The sequence below is a fragment of the Pteropus vampyrus genome, unplaced genomic scaffold (genome assembly GCF_000151845.1).
Source record: "Pteropus vampyrus isolate Shadow unplaced genomic scaffold, Pvam_2.0 Scaffold29, whole genome shotgun sequence".
Lineage (NCBI taxonomy): Eukaryota > Metazoa > Chordata > Mammalia > Chiroptera > Pteropodidae > Pteropus > Pteropus vampyrus.
Window position 1 is genome coordinate 5,437,465 of NW_011888810.1, and position 17,626 is coordinate 5,455,090.

General features: G+C 40.3%; 1 protein-coding gene and 1 pseudogene across 1 annotated transcript in view; both read left to right on the plus strand.

The window, feature by feature from the left end:
* Positions 1–17,626, plus strand: part of ADAMTS18 (ADAM metallopeptidase with thrombospondin type 1 motif 18) — a 382,382-nt gene that overhangs the window by 358,838 nt on the left and 5,918 nt on the right. Inside the window, exons 19-23 of the mRNA XM_023528594.1 lie at positions 7,827–7,968; positions 10,251–10,377; positions 13,405–13,609; positions 14,943–15,128; positions 16,959–17,171. Coding sequence (XP_023384362.1) covers positions 7,827–7,968; positions 10,251–10,377; positions 13,405–13,609; positions 14,943–15,128; positions 16,959–17,171 — 873 coding nt within the window. The remainder of the gene's footprint in view (positions 1–7,826; positions 7,969–10,250; positions 10,378–13,404; positions 13,610–14,942; positions 15,129–16,958; positions 17,172–17,626) is intronic.
* LOC111737663 lies at positions 1,055–1,173 on the plus strand (annotated as a pseudogene).

Here is a 17,626-nt window from a genome sequence, read left to right on the forward strand (position 1 = left end):
AAAGACAGCGGCCTTTGTAATGACAGTAAGTGAGAAATAGGTTAACCACAGGCTAGTTTCAAGGCAGAAAAAGACATCTAAAGAAAATTACTATAATAAACAACTTCCTCTGCTCTTTGGCAAAAGGAGATGATGGAGTGGCGGGGGACCAGGTGGACAGGCACATTGATCAGTGAGATGACAGTGTGTGAGCACCACTGACAGAGTATTACCTTCTCATCTAGCCCCTTCCTTGTGACCCTGCTGTCTGAATTCTCCCCAAGGGAAAGGAGCTGAAATGAATAAAGATGTGCCTCGAGATAAAATCAGTCCAAGGTAAAGGTGATTAGCAGAGCAGCATGGCTTGAGTGAAGACGCAAAACACGAGAGAGGCAAAGACATAATGGAGGATTAATTCAGAACAGATGATACAAAACACGGACTCCAGAGGACAATTCAGAGGTGCTTTGGCAATGCCACGTCATTTGTCTAGAGAGTGCCCTTTGTTATTTGAAGTGTAGTCCTCAGTTAATTCATGGTGAATACTTCTATGACGGGTGGGAGAACACTATTTCTCTTCACTAAACTCTGAGGAATGTTGATGAGTTGAGTTAGAACTGTAGTTGAGGTTCAACGTGTCAACCTGCACCTTTGAAGCTGCCTCACAGATGCGTTTCCAAGTCCCCATCAGCGTCTTTGTGTTGCTGTCTCTTGTCAAATCCAACTCACTCACACATAATAGCAATGATGATACCCGGTCATGTTCTTCAAGCTTTGAAGCAAACAAGAGGAAGGTAAAGACAACTGACTGACTTTTCACATCACAGGGTCTTCCAAAAATCACAAGGACTTACAAAAACGTGAATCCTACCCTAGAACAACGGGACCGTCCCTTCCAGAGCATTAGTCCACACATAATGTACGGTGCGGTTTGTGACATATCAGGAAGGGTTAATCTATAAAGTGTGTTTCAGTTGTTAAAACAGGGGTTAAATAACATCCGAATAAATGCAAGGGAAAATGGATTGAGGAGATTAAAAATCATGGATATTAGCATGTTCAAGAAATAAAATGTGTCTACGGCCATGCCACCCTGAACAAGGCCAATCCCATCTGATCTCGGAAGCTAAGCAGGGTCAGGCCTGGGTGGTACTTGGATGGGAGACCACCTAGGAAGACCAGGTGCTGCAGGCGTAAAAAATAAAAAATAAGGAATTGTAAGCTGGCAAGGTCCTTGCAATCTGTGAAGTCAACCAAGGGTTGCCTCGCCTAAAAAAAAGAAAATGTTCAGGTTTGAACCCAGGATCACAATGTAAATGGTATAGTATGCTCTTGAATCCCAGTGTGGTAATATTTTTTTCAATAGTTGGTACAGTTTTTAGAATTTTAAATTAGAATCCTAGACATTATGTTTCATAGCTGGGGAGGCAGTGTCGCTAGAGTTAAGATGTTGGGTTTTGGAGTCAGACACTCTCAGAGACTCAAGTCCCAGTGTTCTATCCACTAGCTTCATGATGTTGTGTTTTGGTTTATTCGTCTATAGTATTGAGATGATAATAGCACTGTACCTTCTTCATAATGTTATCAACTTTAAATGAGTTGATATATGTACAGTACTTTGCCTGGCCTACTTCTATTATTATTCTGTAAGTGATCAAATATGTTATTGAAGACAAGAAACAAGCTTTCTAGCATGCATTAAATTAAAAAACAGACTTTCAAGCTTATCCATAACTCCTTGATTTCCATGGAGAATTAGGACAACTGCCTTAAAAAAAAAAAAAGACTTTAAATTATGAAATAAATACAAAGCTGGTTGAAGGTGTTTATAGTTTTAACATTAAACATAAAAAGTGGGAGCAAAAGAAATCTTGTTTACTCAAGATTACTCAGTAGGTCCTCTGTTTTAACTTTGTGCGCTTGCAGCAGAAGCTGCATCCTCCTCCTGCAGAGGGTAGTTGGTAGAGTCCAACCCCATCTGTGGTTTTCCAGCTTAAGAAGCTGTAAATTTTATAACTCTGCACCCTGCGGTCAAAGCTGCTGAGTGTTGTGTCTGAAGTCAGGTGGTTCGTGTGTTAAAGGTAGACATTAAACAGTTCCACCAAGGACCTGGAAGCGTTTAAGGAGGTTGCTTGCCAGCTGTAAATTAGAGACCCAATGCCATTTGGCTGGAAAACTCTGGACAAAGTCCAGTTAAGTAGACTGACTCACTGGCGGTCTTTCCAAATGTGTGCGTTGAACAGCGTGGCCGTCACGCAGCGTGGGGTGGTTCAGAGACAGTGTTATTGTGATGTTGCACCGTGAGGAACGTCGGGGTGGGGGCGACATGGCATTCCTGTGACCTGCGGGGGATTTGCGTTCTCCACTATTGCTGAGAAAAGTTAGTGACTGCCTTTGTAGAGGCCTTTGTAGAGGCCACTGAAAAGGTTTTAAGATAGACGTGAGTGATGGGAATTATTTTCAAATTACGTATTATCCCAGATGTATTCCTCAGCGTTCACAGAGACAGTTAGAATCTTAGCTTGCGGTTATCACCCCGAGGTCCTCCCGCTTCCCAGATTCTGCTGGGACCGGTCTGTGGCCATGATGATGGTCATGGTCACACTGAGATACGGAGGTATAAATAAGCCCACTAAATTAGGGGCTATAGTCTCCATCTAGGAAGAAGGGGCAAAGTCGTCGTTAGGCCACAGGGCCATTTGGAATTTGGGAAGTTTTAAATTGTGTCATAAAACTGATTCAGGTGAGCAAAACCTCCACGTTATGGTAGACAGAGCCAGCTTGTGGGTGCGGAACCTGCAGAGCTGCCCAGGACCTCATGCACAGGAGGGCCCGACGTTTGGCTTAATGCTCTGCTGTCACCAACTTGAAATTCTTTATAATTTTTTAAAATAAAGGGCCTTGCATTTGCATTTTGCTCTGGGGCCCAGAAATTATGTAGCCATTCCCGAGGGTAGGATTGATTAATTTTTTTAAAAAAAGCCCATCCTTTTGAAAATCTCTATTCTATTAGCCAGACAGAGAGTCTGTTTCCAAAAGAAATGGTAAAAATAGGAAAGAGAGATGACTACTGCTGTGTATTCTGCTCTTGGTCACTTTTCTCCTCAGTAATTAAGAGATATACCTTAATTATTACCGAGAAGCAAATAACATGTTATAATGGGCAAATGCTCATCTTTTATACACTGGGTCTTGGCATCTATTTGTTTAAATAATTACTGACTTTAAGAGGCCTTTATAGGTTGTTGCTAAAATAAAGTCAGCTTTCTGCTGGTTGATACAAATATTGTCTTTCACCTACGTGATCACACACACAGCCCTGTATGTGAACTTACAGCTGCACTGGACATTATAGTCAGGCCTCGAGTTATTTGATTTTATAGAATTGAAGGACTTTTATTCATTTATGCATTCACTGAATACATTAATACATTCAACAAATAAAATAACAACATGTCCTATATGCCATTGGCTAGAAAACTGTAATAGTAATACAGCAATAACCATCCACTATGTGTTTTATGAATTAGTTATTTAAAGTTGCATAATCCTGTGATCATTTACAGTAAATTGTGTAAGTTATTTCTCTTCTTGCTTTGGCTGGCTAAGTAAACTTATTAACTTGATAATATGAAATGGATTAGTTGCTGTCTTGCTATTAAATATCGTTTGCTACTTTTCTTAATTTTTGCTCAAGAGTTTTACTTTTCAAGGGATGTTTACACATGTTTTTATTTAAGCTATGAGGGAAGGCAGATGGGAAACTTTCGAGGGGAGTAGAAATCCTCAAAGAAAACTGAAGTTCTCTTGTTTTGAGGCTTTTTTTGCTGAATTTATCCCCCAAGATACATTATTAATTAAATGACAGCCACGAAGCTTCTGTATGTATGTGACCTCCTCCCCCAGGTTCGCACCACCATGATTTCCTTTGCAGTTCCATGGCATTTTGTTTTTAACCTCATAAGTAACTCACTGTATCATTTTTAAGTGTGGACCTGTCTCATTTCCTCATCTCCAGAGTGTCGTGACCATAGGAATCGGAAGAGATGATGGTAGCTTAGACCAGGGCAGCAACAGTAGCAGTAGACAAAGTGAGACATGGTCAGATTTGAGATACACTGAAAGTAAAGATAGCACCATTTCCTGATCGATTAGCTATGGAGCATGAGAAAAAGAGAGGAGATCACGGTGCCTCCAGCTTTTTATTTCGGCCGGAACACTTACAAGGATTGGGTTGCCATTTTTATGAGATTGAGAAGAACAGGGAGGAAAACCTGTTCTTCTCAATGCTCAGTGTTGGAAATTGATACACCTTTTAAATATTCCAGTATAGATGCTGAGTAAGCAGTTGAATATATGAACATGGAAGTCAGAAAATGAGTTTCATCTACAACTATACTGTCTGATACGTAGCCACTATCCACACATGGTTATTTAAATTTAGATTTTAAATAAATGTAAAGTTTTGTTCTTTAATCACACCAGTATACCAGTGCTCAGTAGTCACACGTGGCTTGTGGCTACCATGTGGAACAACACAGGACTTTAGCGTATTATTGCCATCGTAGAAAGTTCTATTGGAAAGCACTGGTGTAGAGTTATGGATTTGGGAGTGGTCAACACGTAGATTGTATATAAAAGTCACAGAAAAGTAGGTATAGATAAATAAGAGAAAATGTCAAGAGGTTAGAGGTCATTTTGATATTGAATAGTTAGGAGATAAAGAGGATTCAGCAAAGAAGACAAGAAATGAAGGTCAGTGAGTCAGGAAGAGAACTGAGAAAGTTCTGGTGGCAAAGAAAGGAAGAAGTGATCAGATATGTCCAATGCTGATGATTGATTGAGACAGACGAGGCCTGCGAACTACTGGATGTAACAAGATTCCCTTGAAAGAGCAGTCTCAGTGATATGGTGGGGAGAGACACACCTGATAGGGAAGGATCGTGGGCTTCTGAGGAAAGACATGGAGATGGAGAATAGAGACAACTCTCAGAGGATTTTTTGCTATAAAGAGAAACAGCGAAATCAGGTATGAACTGGAGGGATATGTGGAGATAAAATAATATTTTTTCTTAAGATGAGAGATATCATAGCATATTTGGATGCCGATGGGAATGATCCAATAGACAGATAAATTTCAGTGAGACCCAAGTAAGAGAAGGCAGCTGTGTGGTGACGTCTGTAAGTAGTTGAGGGAGGATGGCACTCGGGGGACAGTCTGGACTAAGATAGGATCCAGGACAGGGCAGCCTGGGTAACAGAAGGAGAGGAGCATGTGGGCGCAGATGCAGAAACAGGCTTGACAGGGGAGGCTGTCCAAATTCTCGTTAGTAGCATTGATAGTTTTTTATGGTTGGATTTATTGGAGACCTGGTGGAAACTTGACATTTTGGTTGTTTTTGTTTGTTTACTAGTGACGACACTTTCTTCTGTATAGTCTAAATTTTTTCTTAAATACATCCTGCTGTTCACAGAAACACTTAGAAATGGTTTGCAGTGAAACCACATGCCATGTATGGCTCAGGTTCTACAATCTGTCTAAAAGTTGAAAGTAGAATATATTTCAAATGCCTGTTGAAAAGGTGTTAAACCACTGTTAAATACCCAGAAATATAAGTCCTCGAAATTTGAAAAGCAAGGACTAATGTTATTTTTTAATTTTCTTTGCATTTCCATTGGGGATCACTTTCCCCTATGGCAGTAAAAGTCAGGATTTCATGTGAATGGGGGGAAATGGGTGGTCCTAGGAAGTGGAGATAAGGGAGTGGATTTATTTCCCTATCACACTCACACTTGAATATGCTTTCCTTACAAGCATGTGTGATGCAAAGCCACGGCACTGTGATATCATCCTGCCTCATGAGCCTTAGCTCACTATAACGCTTAGGCGTTTCACCTGTATTTTATCACCACACAAGTACATGTAGTGCACTGCATTATTTTCTCTCCTACAAGATCTCTGCATTTCTATTGCATTAAGAAAATAGCAACCAAATTGTTGCATTTGCGATACTACTTTAATTGAAGGAGAAATTGAGTTGAAATATCAGTGAGCATCAAGATTATCTTCTGAATATAAAATACCTCTCAAAATTCTAGTTCGATTGTGACTAAAACTCTAGTGTCTGTTTACTAAATATCACATGGAGACATTAATAGAAACACTGCAAAAATCTCAAGGAAAACATGCTACTTATTCAAAATGTATAAAATGTTATAACATAATTGAACACATGAGTCCAAGAACAGTTGTCTGACTTAGCTGCAAAAATAAGAAAAGCAAAGACCAGAAGGATGCTCAGAACTAAACAACCCCAAGGACCTGGATTTTGAGAAGATTTTCTTTGGTGACTGAGAATTTGGCATTTGTCCGTTTTAAATGGTACTACCTGTTGTGTTTTGTTTTTGTTTTGAGAATGCAGGGAACAAAGAGCCATCAACATTTTGGTTGTTTTGGGGGAAGCACCAAGATTTTTTTTTTTTTTGTACAACAAATGATGTCCACACCATGAAATCTTTAGAGTAAGCCATAATATTCTGGAGACATTTAAGCTAATAGTAAAGTGGAAACCATTCGGTAGCATCCTAAGGAGTGGTCTGGCTAATGGAGGTCCTTTAATAGCTGCCACCCACCCAGCTTTAATTGAGGTGAGATCCCACCAGACAGTGATAGAGCCAGATGTTTCTATTTTTAACTGGAAATTTGCTTTGCTTCTTGGGCACGAATGCCCAGTTCTCGTGGTAAAGAATTTTCCACAAGACTCATGGGGCAGAGACAACTAGCTATTTATATTCATGCTTTGAGCTTGAAAGAAGAAAGAAGTAGTTCAGGAAAGAATCAGGAAAGAAGGCAGATAACCTTTGCCTACACCAAAAACAAAGTGATATATTGTAGTGTTTAGGCACATTTTGTTGGAAGCCCTAAGTTCTGTTTTAAGTTCATTCACTAGTTACCTGTGTGATCTTATACATGGTCTTCTCAGTTTCTTGAATGAAAAAAATAGGCAGTGACTTTATAGAGTTGTTAGAGGAATGTTTTGAGATAATGCATAGAAAAAAAAAACCAGCAGGTGCCTGGCACCTTGAACATGCCTGTAAATGATTGCTCTTATTTTAGTAGTCAGAGCTTGTAGGATCAGATTTATCCTCAATCCTTCCAAGGTAAAATTTATTCCATATTTCTTTTTGTCTTATCTGCTCATCCTGGCACACAGTTTAACAGACCCATTCTCTTTGGACAAATTCTCTTTGGAAACCCTGTTGGAAATCTGCTTGGATTCTAAAGTTGATGATAGGCAACTCTAAGTGGGGTATTCTGAGGTTTCTGGAGTGTGTCCCTTGTGCCCAGCTTCTACTGGCACCCAGGACAGGGATTGTAAATTGTGGCCCAAGGTAAGCCATAAAAATGTATATATGTAAATTGAGTTTCAGCCATGATCTGTGGGGTATTACCATGCTAGGCTTTTAAGTTTAATGTGAAGATTAAGACCTCATAATGTGACCACCTTTCTTTCAGTATACTATAAAAAAAAATTTATTTGCTTTATTAATGCAATTATTTTTTAAAATTAAATTATACCTAGAGTTGAGTGTTGTGGGCTTATGGCAAATGTCATGTCATGTTTCCCTACATAGCATCTATCTAAATCAGTTTTGGTGATAATGGAGGTACACATTTTAAAGTGTCATGGGAATACTTTAAATCAACATAAAACAAATGGGAACAATGATGTGAACCAACTCTAAGGTCACAATGTCATGCAAATATCTTTAAAATGTTCAGTGAGATTTCTGGAATTCTGAGGTCTGACCTGTCTTGATCTCTGATTTTATCTTACACTGTCCAGATTCTGATGCAAGGCAAAAATCCAGGCATAGCTTGGAAGTATGCACTTCCCAAGGTCATGAGTGGAAGTCAGCCAGCCACAGAAAGACACATCCATGCCTGGAGCACAGTACATTCGAACTGCTCCGTCTCCTGCGGTGGAGGTAGGTGATTTCTTAATTCCATTTTCCAGCTCTCTTCTTAAAACAGGTTCTTTCACTTCAGGCTTCTTTAAGTTGTGTGGTTCAAATAAGCAACAAAAGAACCGTCTTTTATGGGAATCATCACTGTAAAAAGCAAATATTATTGTACTATTTGAGGATTTTCATATGTAGAAAGAAACCAGTTCTCACAAAACTCAAGTCAACCATAACCAGAACTCAAGAGTTATACGTCAGAAACTTATGGGGGAAAATATATAAAAAACATATATGTATTTATAAATATAAGAATATATGCATACATATATATATTTATATTTAAAATGTTTTAGACTTACAGTTTAGTTTCTCCTTGTCTTGACTTTATAACAACTTCCTGTTGTTATAAACCTCCCACTGGGACTCATGGAAGGTAGGGTCATGACAAGTGAGAACACATGCAAAGCAGACTTACACAGCTCCCTGAAATGTGGATATGGTGCCGTTCCATCCCCTGAGGGGTGAGGTCAGCAAAGTCTCTCTCAGTAGGAAAAGGGATTAAATCTGAGAAATAACCCTTTAAGGAAGGAAAAACAATAGCTGTTCTCTCAGAGAGTAGAAGACAGGCATTTTGTTGAGATCCAAAAACATCACATATTTGTTTGTAAGTCAATCTTGGTCACACTTACCCCTTTTGGAAAAGGAATGAAAGTCCATAAATAGGTCCATGAACCAAAGTATGAAGGGTAGTTATTCATTTCCTCATATTCAGAGCACCTGGTGACAATGAGTCTTCTGTATCCATCTCACTAAGCAAAATGAGCCATCTCGGAACCGGAAAAAGAAGTAGAGAAAATTCAGAAATTCTTAGGCCTATTCTTTAGGTGCTCATGTTAATTAACAAAATATGAAGAAATAATTTTTTTTCAAAAAATTAAAAAGTAATACATTTTTATTAATAACCATTTATAGTTATATTAAAGCAATATACAATAAAGAATAAAAATAATCTCCATAATCCTTTAATCAGTAATAGCCAGTGTAAATACTTTGGTCTATATCGTGCTATTCTTTTTATTATGCAAATGTAAAAGTACATTTGTTTGACATACACAAACATATATTTGCCTTAGGTATCATTTTGGGTTTTTTGTTTGTTTGTTTTTTACATCCCAGACATATCTTTCCACGCTATAGACATATCTTTCCTCTTTTTTATTTAGTCTTGGAGCATGAGCAGTTTTTCACATATCAAGCGTTCTTTGAGACCATTTGCAAGCACTTTCTGGCATCTGAGGGAGAGCACAGTTTCTTGGGAAGGAGAGAAATTTGGTCCATTGTCCACTTACAAGGAATAAATCCAATCAAGAGTGGGTGCTGGAGAGGTTCGCTGCGGGGTTCCCTCTTGCTTGGACTTAGCGATCCCTTCACGTGACTCACAGACCGTGGTGCGTCCGAGGCACATAAGAAGAAGAGTCCAAATGATTAAGTTCTCCAGAAGTGAACTCTTAATCTTAGGGAATGCCAGTGTAGTTTCGATTAGCTTTCCTGAAAGCAAACCTACTTCAGCCTAATCATTAGAGCAGGCATGACTTTTCATTGCTTCTCAGATTCCGTTTTAAGGTAAAGCACATGTAAACAGAAACAAACACAATTCAAAGAGGAGGCAGCATTCTGATTTGGGGAGCTGACAAATACAGTTATTCAAAAAACAACTTAGGCATCTGATGAGAAGTTCTGAAACCAACATTGAAAGCAAGACCATAGAATGCCACTAACACAGACCAACACGAAAACAGAGACCTAGCTAAGAGGTGCGAATACATATTCAGCGAGCTCAACTTATTTTTTTCAATTTTTTGTTTATATGCGCATCACACTCTTATAGAGGTAGAACATGCTTTGTGGAAAAGCATAATCTTAGAGTTTCCATGTACAATTCATCAGCGGTTTTCTTTGAAGAACATTATCCATTAGATGCGAGTAGTGTGAATTACAGTTGGCGGATGTTTCCTTTACAACTGCCCTGTTTCCCAAAGGTTGTATGTATCACTATGTGGTTCTAGGATCCACAGCAGCCTGGAAAATGAAGAAGCTACACTTTAAAATGATTAATATATGAAAACTATTATCTCAGGGGAAAATGGAAAATGGATTAGTTGCAGATTTTATTAAAAGGAGGCATTCTCAACACAATATATGGATCTTAAAATATCAGAAGCCTGGTAAATCAGAAATAAAATTTGAAAATTAAATTGAATTGGTTATCTGTACTTTTTACTTTGTAACTTTTGATGTCTTATTAGGTTATATAAGTGTAAAGGCCATTTGCTTACGAGATCAAAATACTCAAGTCAATTCCTCATTCTGCAATGCAAGAACCAGGCCAGCAACTGAACCCAAAGTATGCAATGCTTTCTCCTGCCCTGCTTAGTAAGTCATCTGGAAATGTCTTTCTGGTTATATTTGTACTTTGTATGCCTTTACTGTTGGTATGAGATAATTAAAGCCCACTGTCAATGCTTCTGATCTAAAGTGGTGCATAGATAGATAGGATGACCAAAAAAGTAATAAAAGAAAGTAGTCGAGGTTAAAATATAAACTTAAATGATACAAATTTGCTTTAGACATTCATTTTACTCTGGCTGTGCAAACCTACCATTGGGATATAAAGATATTTGTTTTTTGTAAGGGTTTTTATTTTTTATTTTTTTAATAGCCTTCACATAGAGACTCCTCTAAACTAAAACAGATATTTAAATAACACAGATTCCTATATTAGTTAAATTCACTTGTGGTTTTGTGCTTAATTTTATATAGTTGTCTAAAATTTAAAAATCATACTATGCAGACCGTGAAACCCCAAATGTAAATTATACAGTAGCAAGACACAAACTAAAAAGAAAGGGGTAGAGAGGGCAAATAGTAATCCACTTCTGATGATGGTACCCTATGGGAAGCTCAGTGGGTTTGTTTTTGGATGGATTTTAGCCACACTCTTGCTTGAACACTAATTTTAAATAATCTTCCCAGCTAAATAAAGTCTTTTCTTGTATGATTTATCTTCTGCCAAATGTGTTTATATAGGATTGACAGAGTTTCTTCTCAAGCAACGTTTTATGTTCACTAATGTTTCAGATCATCTTAATAAGCAGTGTTTGCTTTGTGGTGATACAGTTATATTGCACAATATTTTTATATACATCTATTTTTTTCTTTATAGTGTATTTGTCATAATCGTTTGGGGCCTTAGCTATCCACCAATCTCATATGTTCACTTGTTGGCCCAGTTTTTCCTCTTAGAATCTGGAGCCAGCTGTATCCTAAACAGAAAAAGGAGAAAGAAATTTGGGGGCTTTCATGGACTTTCCCCTTTTGCTAAGGAATATCTGCTTAGAAGAAATACGTAGTTCTATGACATGATTACCAGACAGTATTATTGGCCCCTGTGGAGCGATCTTTCCTTTAGGTGGGCTGCGTGGGTGTTTGTGTACACGTAGGAATCATGGGTATGTTTGAATGGCAAGCTGATGTTTTCTTATTTTAAGCTTCCTTCCCATCATTGGTTATCTCGCCAATGCTAGAAGCTCCCTGATGACTCCACATAGAAATGATATTCTGTGCAGGAACCAGTTTACTGGCTATTTAAAAGCAGAAGAGCCCCTCACAATGACTGTCAAGTGAGAGTGGTGCAATGGGCAGGATCTTGCGTTGCTTTCCTTCTCCATGCTATCATTTATATCTCATTATTTCTTCTTGGAATAGTGGGGACTTCCAATCTTCCCCAGGGATATACTAAAAATAAGGTTCAGATTCAGACTATGTGAGCTAGAAAGACAAAGGGATTAATCTGATCTAACACCATTATTCCCTCATGTATTAATCATGTGCTATGCACTTACTACATGCCAGCTCTGAGCTGAGGACTGGGGTTCGGAGACAGATAACTTGTGGTTCCTGTCGTCAGTGAACCCATAACTAAATGGAAGAGCTGGATGTATAAAGGAATAATTGAGAAGCAGTGAGATACATGCTAAAAATATGTTGTGTGTAAAACAGCAGTGTGGGAGAAATGGGCGTTGTAGGAGTCTGGGCTCAGAGGTGGGGGTTGATAGGGAATGGGGCCAGGTGGAGAGGGAGCCTGGGACCACATGTGGAGAACCATGCATGTCATGCAAAAAGTCTGCTTGTGTTATGCTTTTTCTAGTACTTTTACTAAGTCATCATCTTTGCTGCATGAAGGAAAGAAACTTGACTTTGGTAGACGAAAATGTCATCTTTATAGGCAAATCTTGAAAATAGTTCCATGTTTTCTCTACATCTTATAAGATACAACTAATTATACAAATATAAGGAATTATTTTATTTGATACCATATTTAATATGGATTATACAGTGTTTTAGAATACATATCCTAGAATCCATGTGCTAAATTCTCTAGACTAAAGGTCTTTAATTTCATATGTCTTGTGGGGGAAATTAGGAAAATTTATAGGACTAGGAAAGGTGACAGAAATGCAAAGATATAATAAAAAATATATTTGTAGTGGTTTATTTAAAATGATACTTAGAATATTGATAAAAAAAAAAGATGAGTTTTAGACATTGCTGCTATGACTCAAATGTATTAATGGTCATATCTGGTAGATTTTTTTTAACACCAGGCCTTCAAATCACAGAGTTTCAGTTAATCAAAAGTAGTTGTTAAAAAGGATTAATAGTTTAAGTTGATTACCCTTCAAATATATACCAAGTCTCAGACTGCCGTGAAAAAGTGGTCTAGCAATGTATAAATAAAGAACGCAAGGTTATACCTCTATCAGTAAATTTTAAGACCAATCAGAACAGTAGCTGGGGTAACCGTCTGCTTAGAAATATGCTCTGGGAGATCTTCTCTGAATGCGCCCCTCTCTCCTGCATGTGCGCACACACACACACACACACACACACACACACACACCCCTCTCACGCGCACTCTTCCATTAGTCTCATTGTAGTGTCACTTCTATTGTGGCAGCTATCGGAAAGCATTGTCTTTATTTATTCACATATCTGCCTCTTCACGGTGTTGTAGGCTCCTGATGGAAAGGACATCACCTCCTTCATTTTTCCAACCCTAATGCCTAGGAGAGTCCTTGGCATAAAGTTAGGATCCCAGTAAATCTGGCCGAATGAATGAATGGCTCAGATTTCCAGATGGCACATGTTTCTTCCCCTGTGGAGGACAGGAATGTATTTTTCCCCAGAACTGTGTGGTGACTAAATGCAGCTCCCTGTAACTGGACCACATTAGTGTAGGCTTCAAAATCTATAGAAGAGTAATTAGTATGAATCGCCCTTATTGGTCCTAAAATCGATCTAAGGCTTTCATCAGGTGGTTCACCTTTTGCAATAACTGCTTTGGAAGCGATGAGCCAGAGTCTCATCTTCACTGGAAGTAATTCTGTTTTTCACTGGAAGTTGGAAGCCAGGTGAATGGAGCGTGTGCAGCAGGTCATGTGCGAGGGGCCAGCAGAGCCGGAAAATCCAGTGTGTCCAGAAGAAGCCCTTCCAAAAGGAGGTGGCCGTCCTGCATTCGCTCTGCCCGGTGAGCACACCCACGCAAGTTCAATTCTGCAACAGCCATGCCTGCCCTCCAGGGTGGAGCCTCGGGCCCTGGTCTCAGGTAACTGGGAAAGACTTAGAGTCATTGGTCTTGTTCCCCGTGGCAAATGAGGGTGACAAAAAATATCTGCTTCCCAAGAGGCTCTCAGCTATATCCACCTTCATGGGAATCACACCGAGCTAATGTGATGGGGCATTTTAATTAGCTTTTTTAGTGATTCTTATGTAACTTTCAGTTTGGGGATCCTTAGAAGTCCAGAAACGAGAGTGTTGGGGGTCATGTAGAATAGACTGGTGCCCAAGACTAGACAGTGTTTGAGCGTCAGAGGACTGGCGGACGAAACTGGCTACCGAATTCTCCAACGCAAATGGAAAGCGCAAAGAATAAGGTGTAAAAAGGATTTTAACTCTTGCTTCATTGAAAGACGTAGGGTTAAAAGAATAGAGAGAGGTGTTGGGCATAAAGTTTGCTCTTGTCACGACTCCCAGTGAAAGGTACAAAGTTATCAAGTTGGAAGAGGCATAGAACTACCTGTCATTTGCAACTCAGAGGTTCTCAGATGGGAGCAAATCCCGAATTTTGCAATATTGAGAGACATTTTTGATCGTCACAATGAGGGAATGGGTACTCTTGGCATCTAGGTGGTAGAGCTAAAAATCCTACAATGCACAGGACAGCTCCTGACGAATTACCTGGTCCAGCTTGTGCCAAGAGTGAGAACTCTGCTGTGATGGCCCAGCCTCTGCTAAACCGTGGATGGCAAGGCAATTTTAGGGAATAATAAAAAAATTCAGGGGTTTCATTGCCTGAACTATGAATCCAGGTAGCACATTTCTGCCATGTTTTCCTTGAGGGCATATTTTATTGAGGAGGGGGTTGACGTCTGCTTAAGGTTAGCAGTGCACGGCCATATCCCCGACAGAGGTCAGAATAAGGTGTTATATTTTTAATGATAGGACATTATGGAATTTTTTTTTTAATGTTAGGACTATATTTGGTAAGGGAATAAGGAGCTGGGAGTGGGAAAGAACATCTTCACACGTGCTTAGGTGTACTTTTAAAATGAGGGAGTAGGTTCGTTTACCACAGGGTACATCTAAGCAGTACATGGTGTTGAGTCTGATCTCTTTTTCGGAATTAGTTATCATCTACAAAAGGAGAATTCAAAGGACTATTTTAGCCCAACGTGTGTGGTGGGCGTAGAGACAGGAAACGGGTGGCGGGTTTCTCACGAAAAGTGGCTTTAATTCATGGAGTTTACCCCACATTTCACATGGAAATATTTTGAGAGGGCATTTTTTTGTTTTGAATGTATCTTTTTGAGAACTTGAAAATCATTTGAAACTAGCATGCAAATAGCTTTCATTTTTTTTTTTTTTTTTTCCATCTCAAGTGTTCCAAGACCTGTGGGCGAGGGGTGAGGAAACGCGAAATCCTGTGTAAAAGCTCTGCCACGGGAGAAGGCCTCCCTGACAGCCTGTGCTCCAGCACCCCGAGACCAGAGGCGCAGGAGGGCTGCGTCCTAGGACGATGCCCCAGAAACAACCGGCTGCAGTGGGTCGTCTCTTCCTGGAGTGAGGTATGAGTTTAGATGTACTGCTGGGTTTTGGGTTTGTCGTTATTTAATGCTCAGCTCACCCACCAGCATCCAGATGCTCAAAGCTTCTGTTCCACACACATGTACCAGATACCAACTGTTCATCTTTTCCTCCTGATTTCTTGATCTAATGTTAAAAAAGCACCCATCGCCCTGATCAGCAGTGGTGGTAGGAAAACAGAGGTATGGTATGCAGAGTGCTGTGATGGGCTCTGTACTTCCATGGGAGAGCTTGAGGTCCACCCAGCCTGATATGGGAGGAATCCTTGTCAAAAGAGACTTTCCAGGAAGTGTGAGCCCAAAGGATGAGCAGGAATCCGGCAAAGGTTGTTCCAGACAGAGGATGCACCCTGTGCAGGCGAGAGACTATAGCACTCAGTAAGAATGGAACAGGGGTGTGATGGAGCCGGAAACTATTAGGGACGGATCATGAGGGTGTTGAGGAGCCAATTAAAATTTTAAACAAGGGAGTGGAACAAACAGGTTTTTGTTTAAGAGACAAGGGGACTGATGCAAAGCAGGCAAGCCCAGAGGCAGGAACGGCACTTGCGTGAGTTTGCAGTAAGTAAGACAAAAAATGTAAGTGTTTCAGGGATAGAGAAAGGCCGCATCTTTGAGAGCTCCTAGAGAGATCATTTGGTGCCTTCGGGCAATTGTAGGGGTAGAGGGAAAAGAAGACTGGAAGATGCCGCCTAGCTTTCTGGCTTGGGAAACTCAGCTGAGTTCAGACACAGGCAACGTGAGGAAAGGAGCCAAGCCGGAAGTAGACCAGGTAACCTGTGAGACGAGGTCTCTGCTCTTAAGAAGTCTGGTCTGGTGAGGAAGATGCTGAGAAAGAGAAAAGGGCAGCAGTGAGGAGGGGTTTCTAGCCCAATGCCACTGGATCTTTTCCATCAATGCCCTTTTATTCTCTCTAAATGATAAATATAGATAGCTATATGTCCATCTCTTTTCCTTGCGCATTTTCTTAGAGACATTATGCCCTAACGGCTAAACACTTGGGCTTGAATCGACTTTACGCCACCTGAATGCAGCCTTCAGGATTCGCTCTAGGTGTGACCTTGGGCTTGCCACTTACCGTGGCTAAGCCTCACTTACCTGTACAATGGAGCCACCATTTGCATCTTCTTCACAGAGCTGTTTAAGTAGGAAGCTCAGTGTCATCCTTTATTGTTGCACTGATGCCAGTTCTTATTCGGTTCATCAAGGCCCCATACCTTATCCCATAACAATGTTTAAAATACTTAAAACAACAAGTTTTCTCACATTGATTTCATTAGTCTCCATCCTTCTTTCTGCCATAACACCACTTCAGGTTACATCTCGGCCAAGATAGAGGCAGGGTAAAAATAAGGGACAATTATTAAATGGTGGTTCCTCCCACTCAGCTGCCTCTAACCCTCATCTCTGTGCCCTGCCTCCTTGGCACAGACTCCCAACTTCTTAGTCTCAGGTCGACCTGGGTCCACAGGGGCCCAAACCTGGACATCCAAATAAACACTATACACAGACCCTGATCCCATCCTCTGCCATCTCGTCTTTCTCTGGACTTTGCCTCATTTTGTTTTATGGTGCTGATGAGCTCTGTGGTTTTGGGAAAATGACTAAAATTCTCTGGCCTTTGGTTTTCTCACCTGTAGCATGAGGGACCTGGTGCTCTATTTTTAGGATCTTCATATGTGTGTGGTTGGCCTGCCATCATCCATCCCTTAGGTTTCATGTGGGCGGTGCATCCGTAGGTTGGAATGCATCTGCTCAGCAGACTTGACCGTGGAGCTCTGCATACTTAATGTCTCCTTTCTTGGCTCCTAGTGTTCTGTCACCTGTGGTCTGGGTGTGAGGAAGAGGCAAATGAAATGCAACGAGAAGGCCTTCCAGGGAAAGCTGATAACTTTCCCGGAGCGAAGGTGCCGTAATATTAAGAAACCAAACCTGGACTTGGAAGAAACCTGCAACCGAGGGGCCTGTCCAGTCCGTCCAGTGTACAATGTGGCAGCTGGATGGTATTCATCACCGTGGCAACAGGTGAGCACGTGCAGATTGACAAGGTTTAGGTGGAGATTCAGAAAAAGCAGTCAGTCCACCAAGGGCTAATGCGAGAGACCTGTCCAAATGAGAAGAACACAGGGCTTGAGTTCTATGGCCAGCTCCACTGCCTGTGTGGCCTTGGGCAATTACATAATCTGTGAGCCTGTTTTCACATCTCTAAAGTTGCGATGACAATATCTTGCAAGGTTTTTTTTTTTTTTTCCGTGAGCAAATAAGATGATATGAAGCACTTAGTACTCGGCTTGTCACATAGTGCTAATGTTTGCGGTGGCTGCTGCTTTTCAAACCACCACTAGAGTCTTCTATATTTTAGAAATGCTGTTCACAGTCTTGACTCCTTTGGTTATGTCACGTTTCTGAATAATATGGTAATAGCTAACAGTTGTCAAACCATTACTGTGCATTCTCTATTCTCTCACTTTATCCTGGAA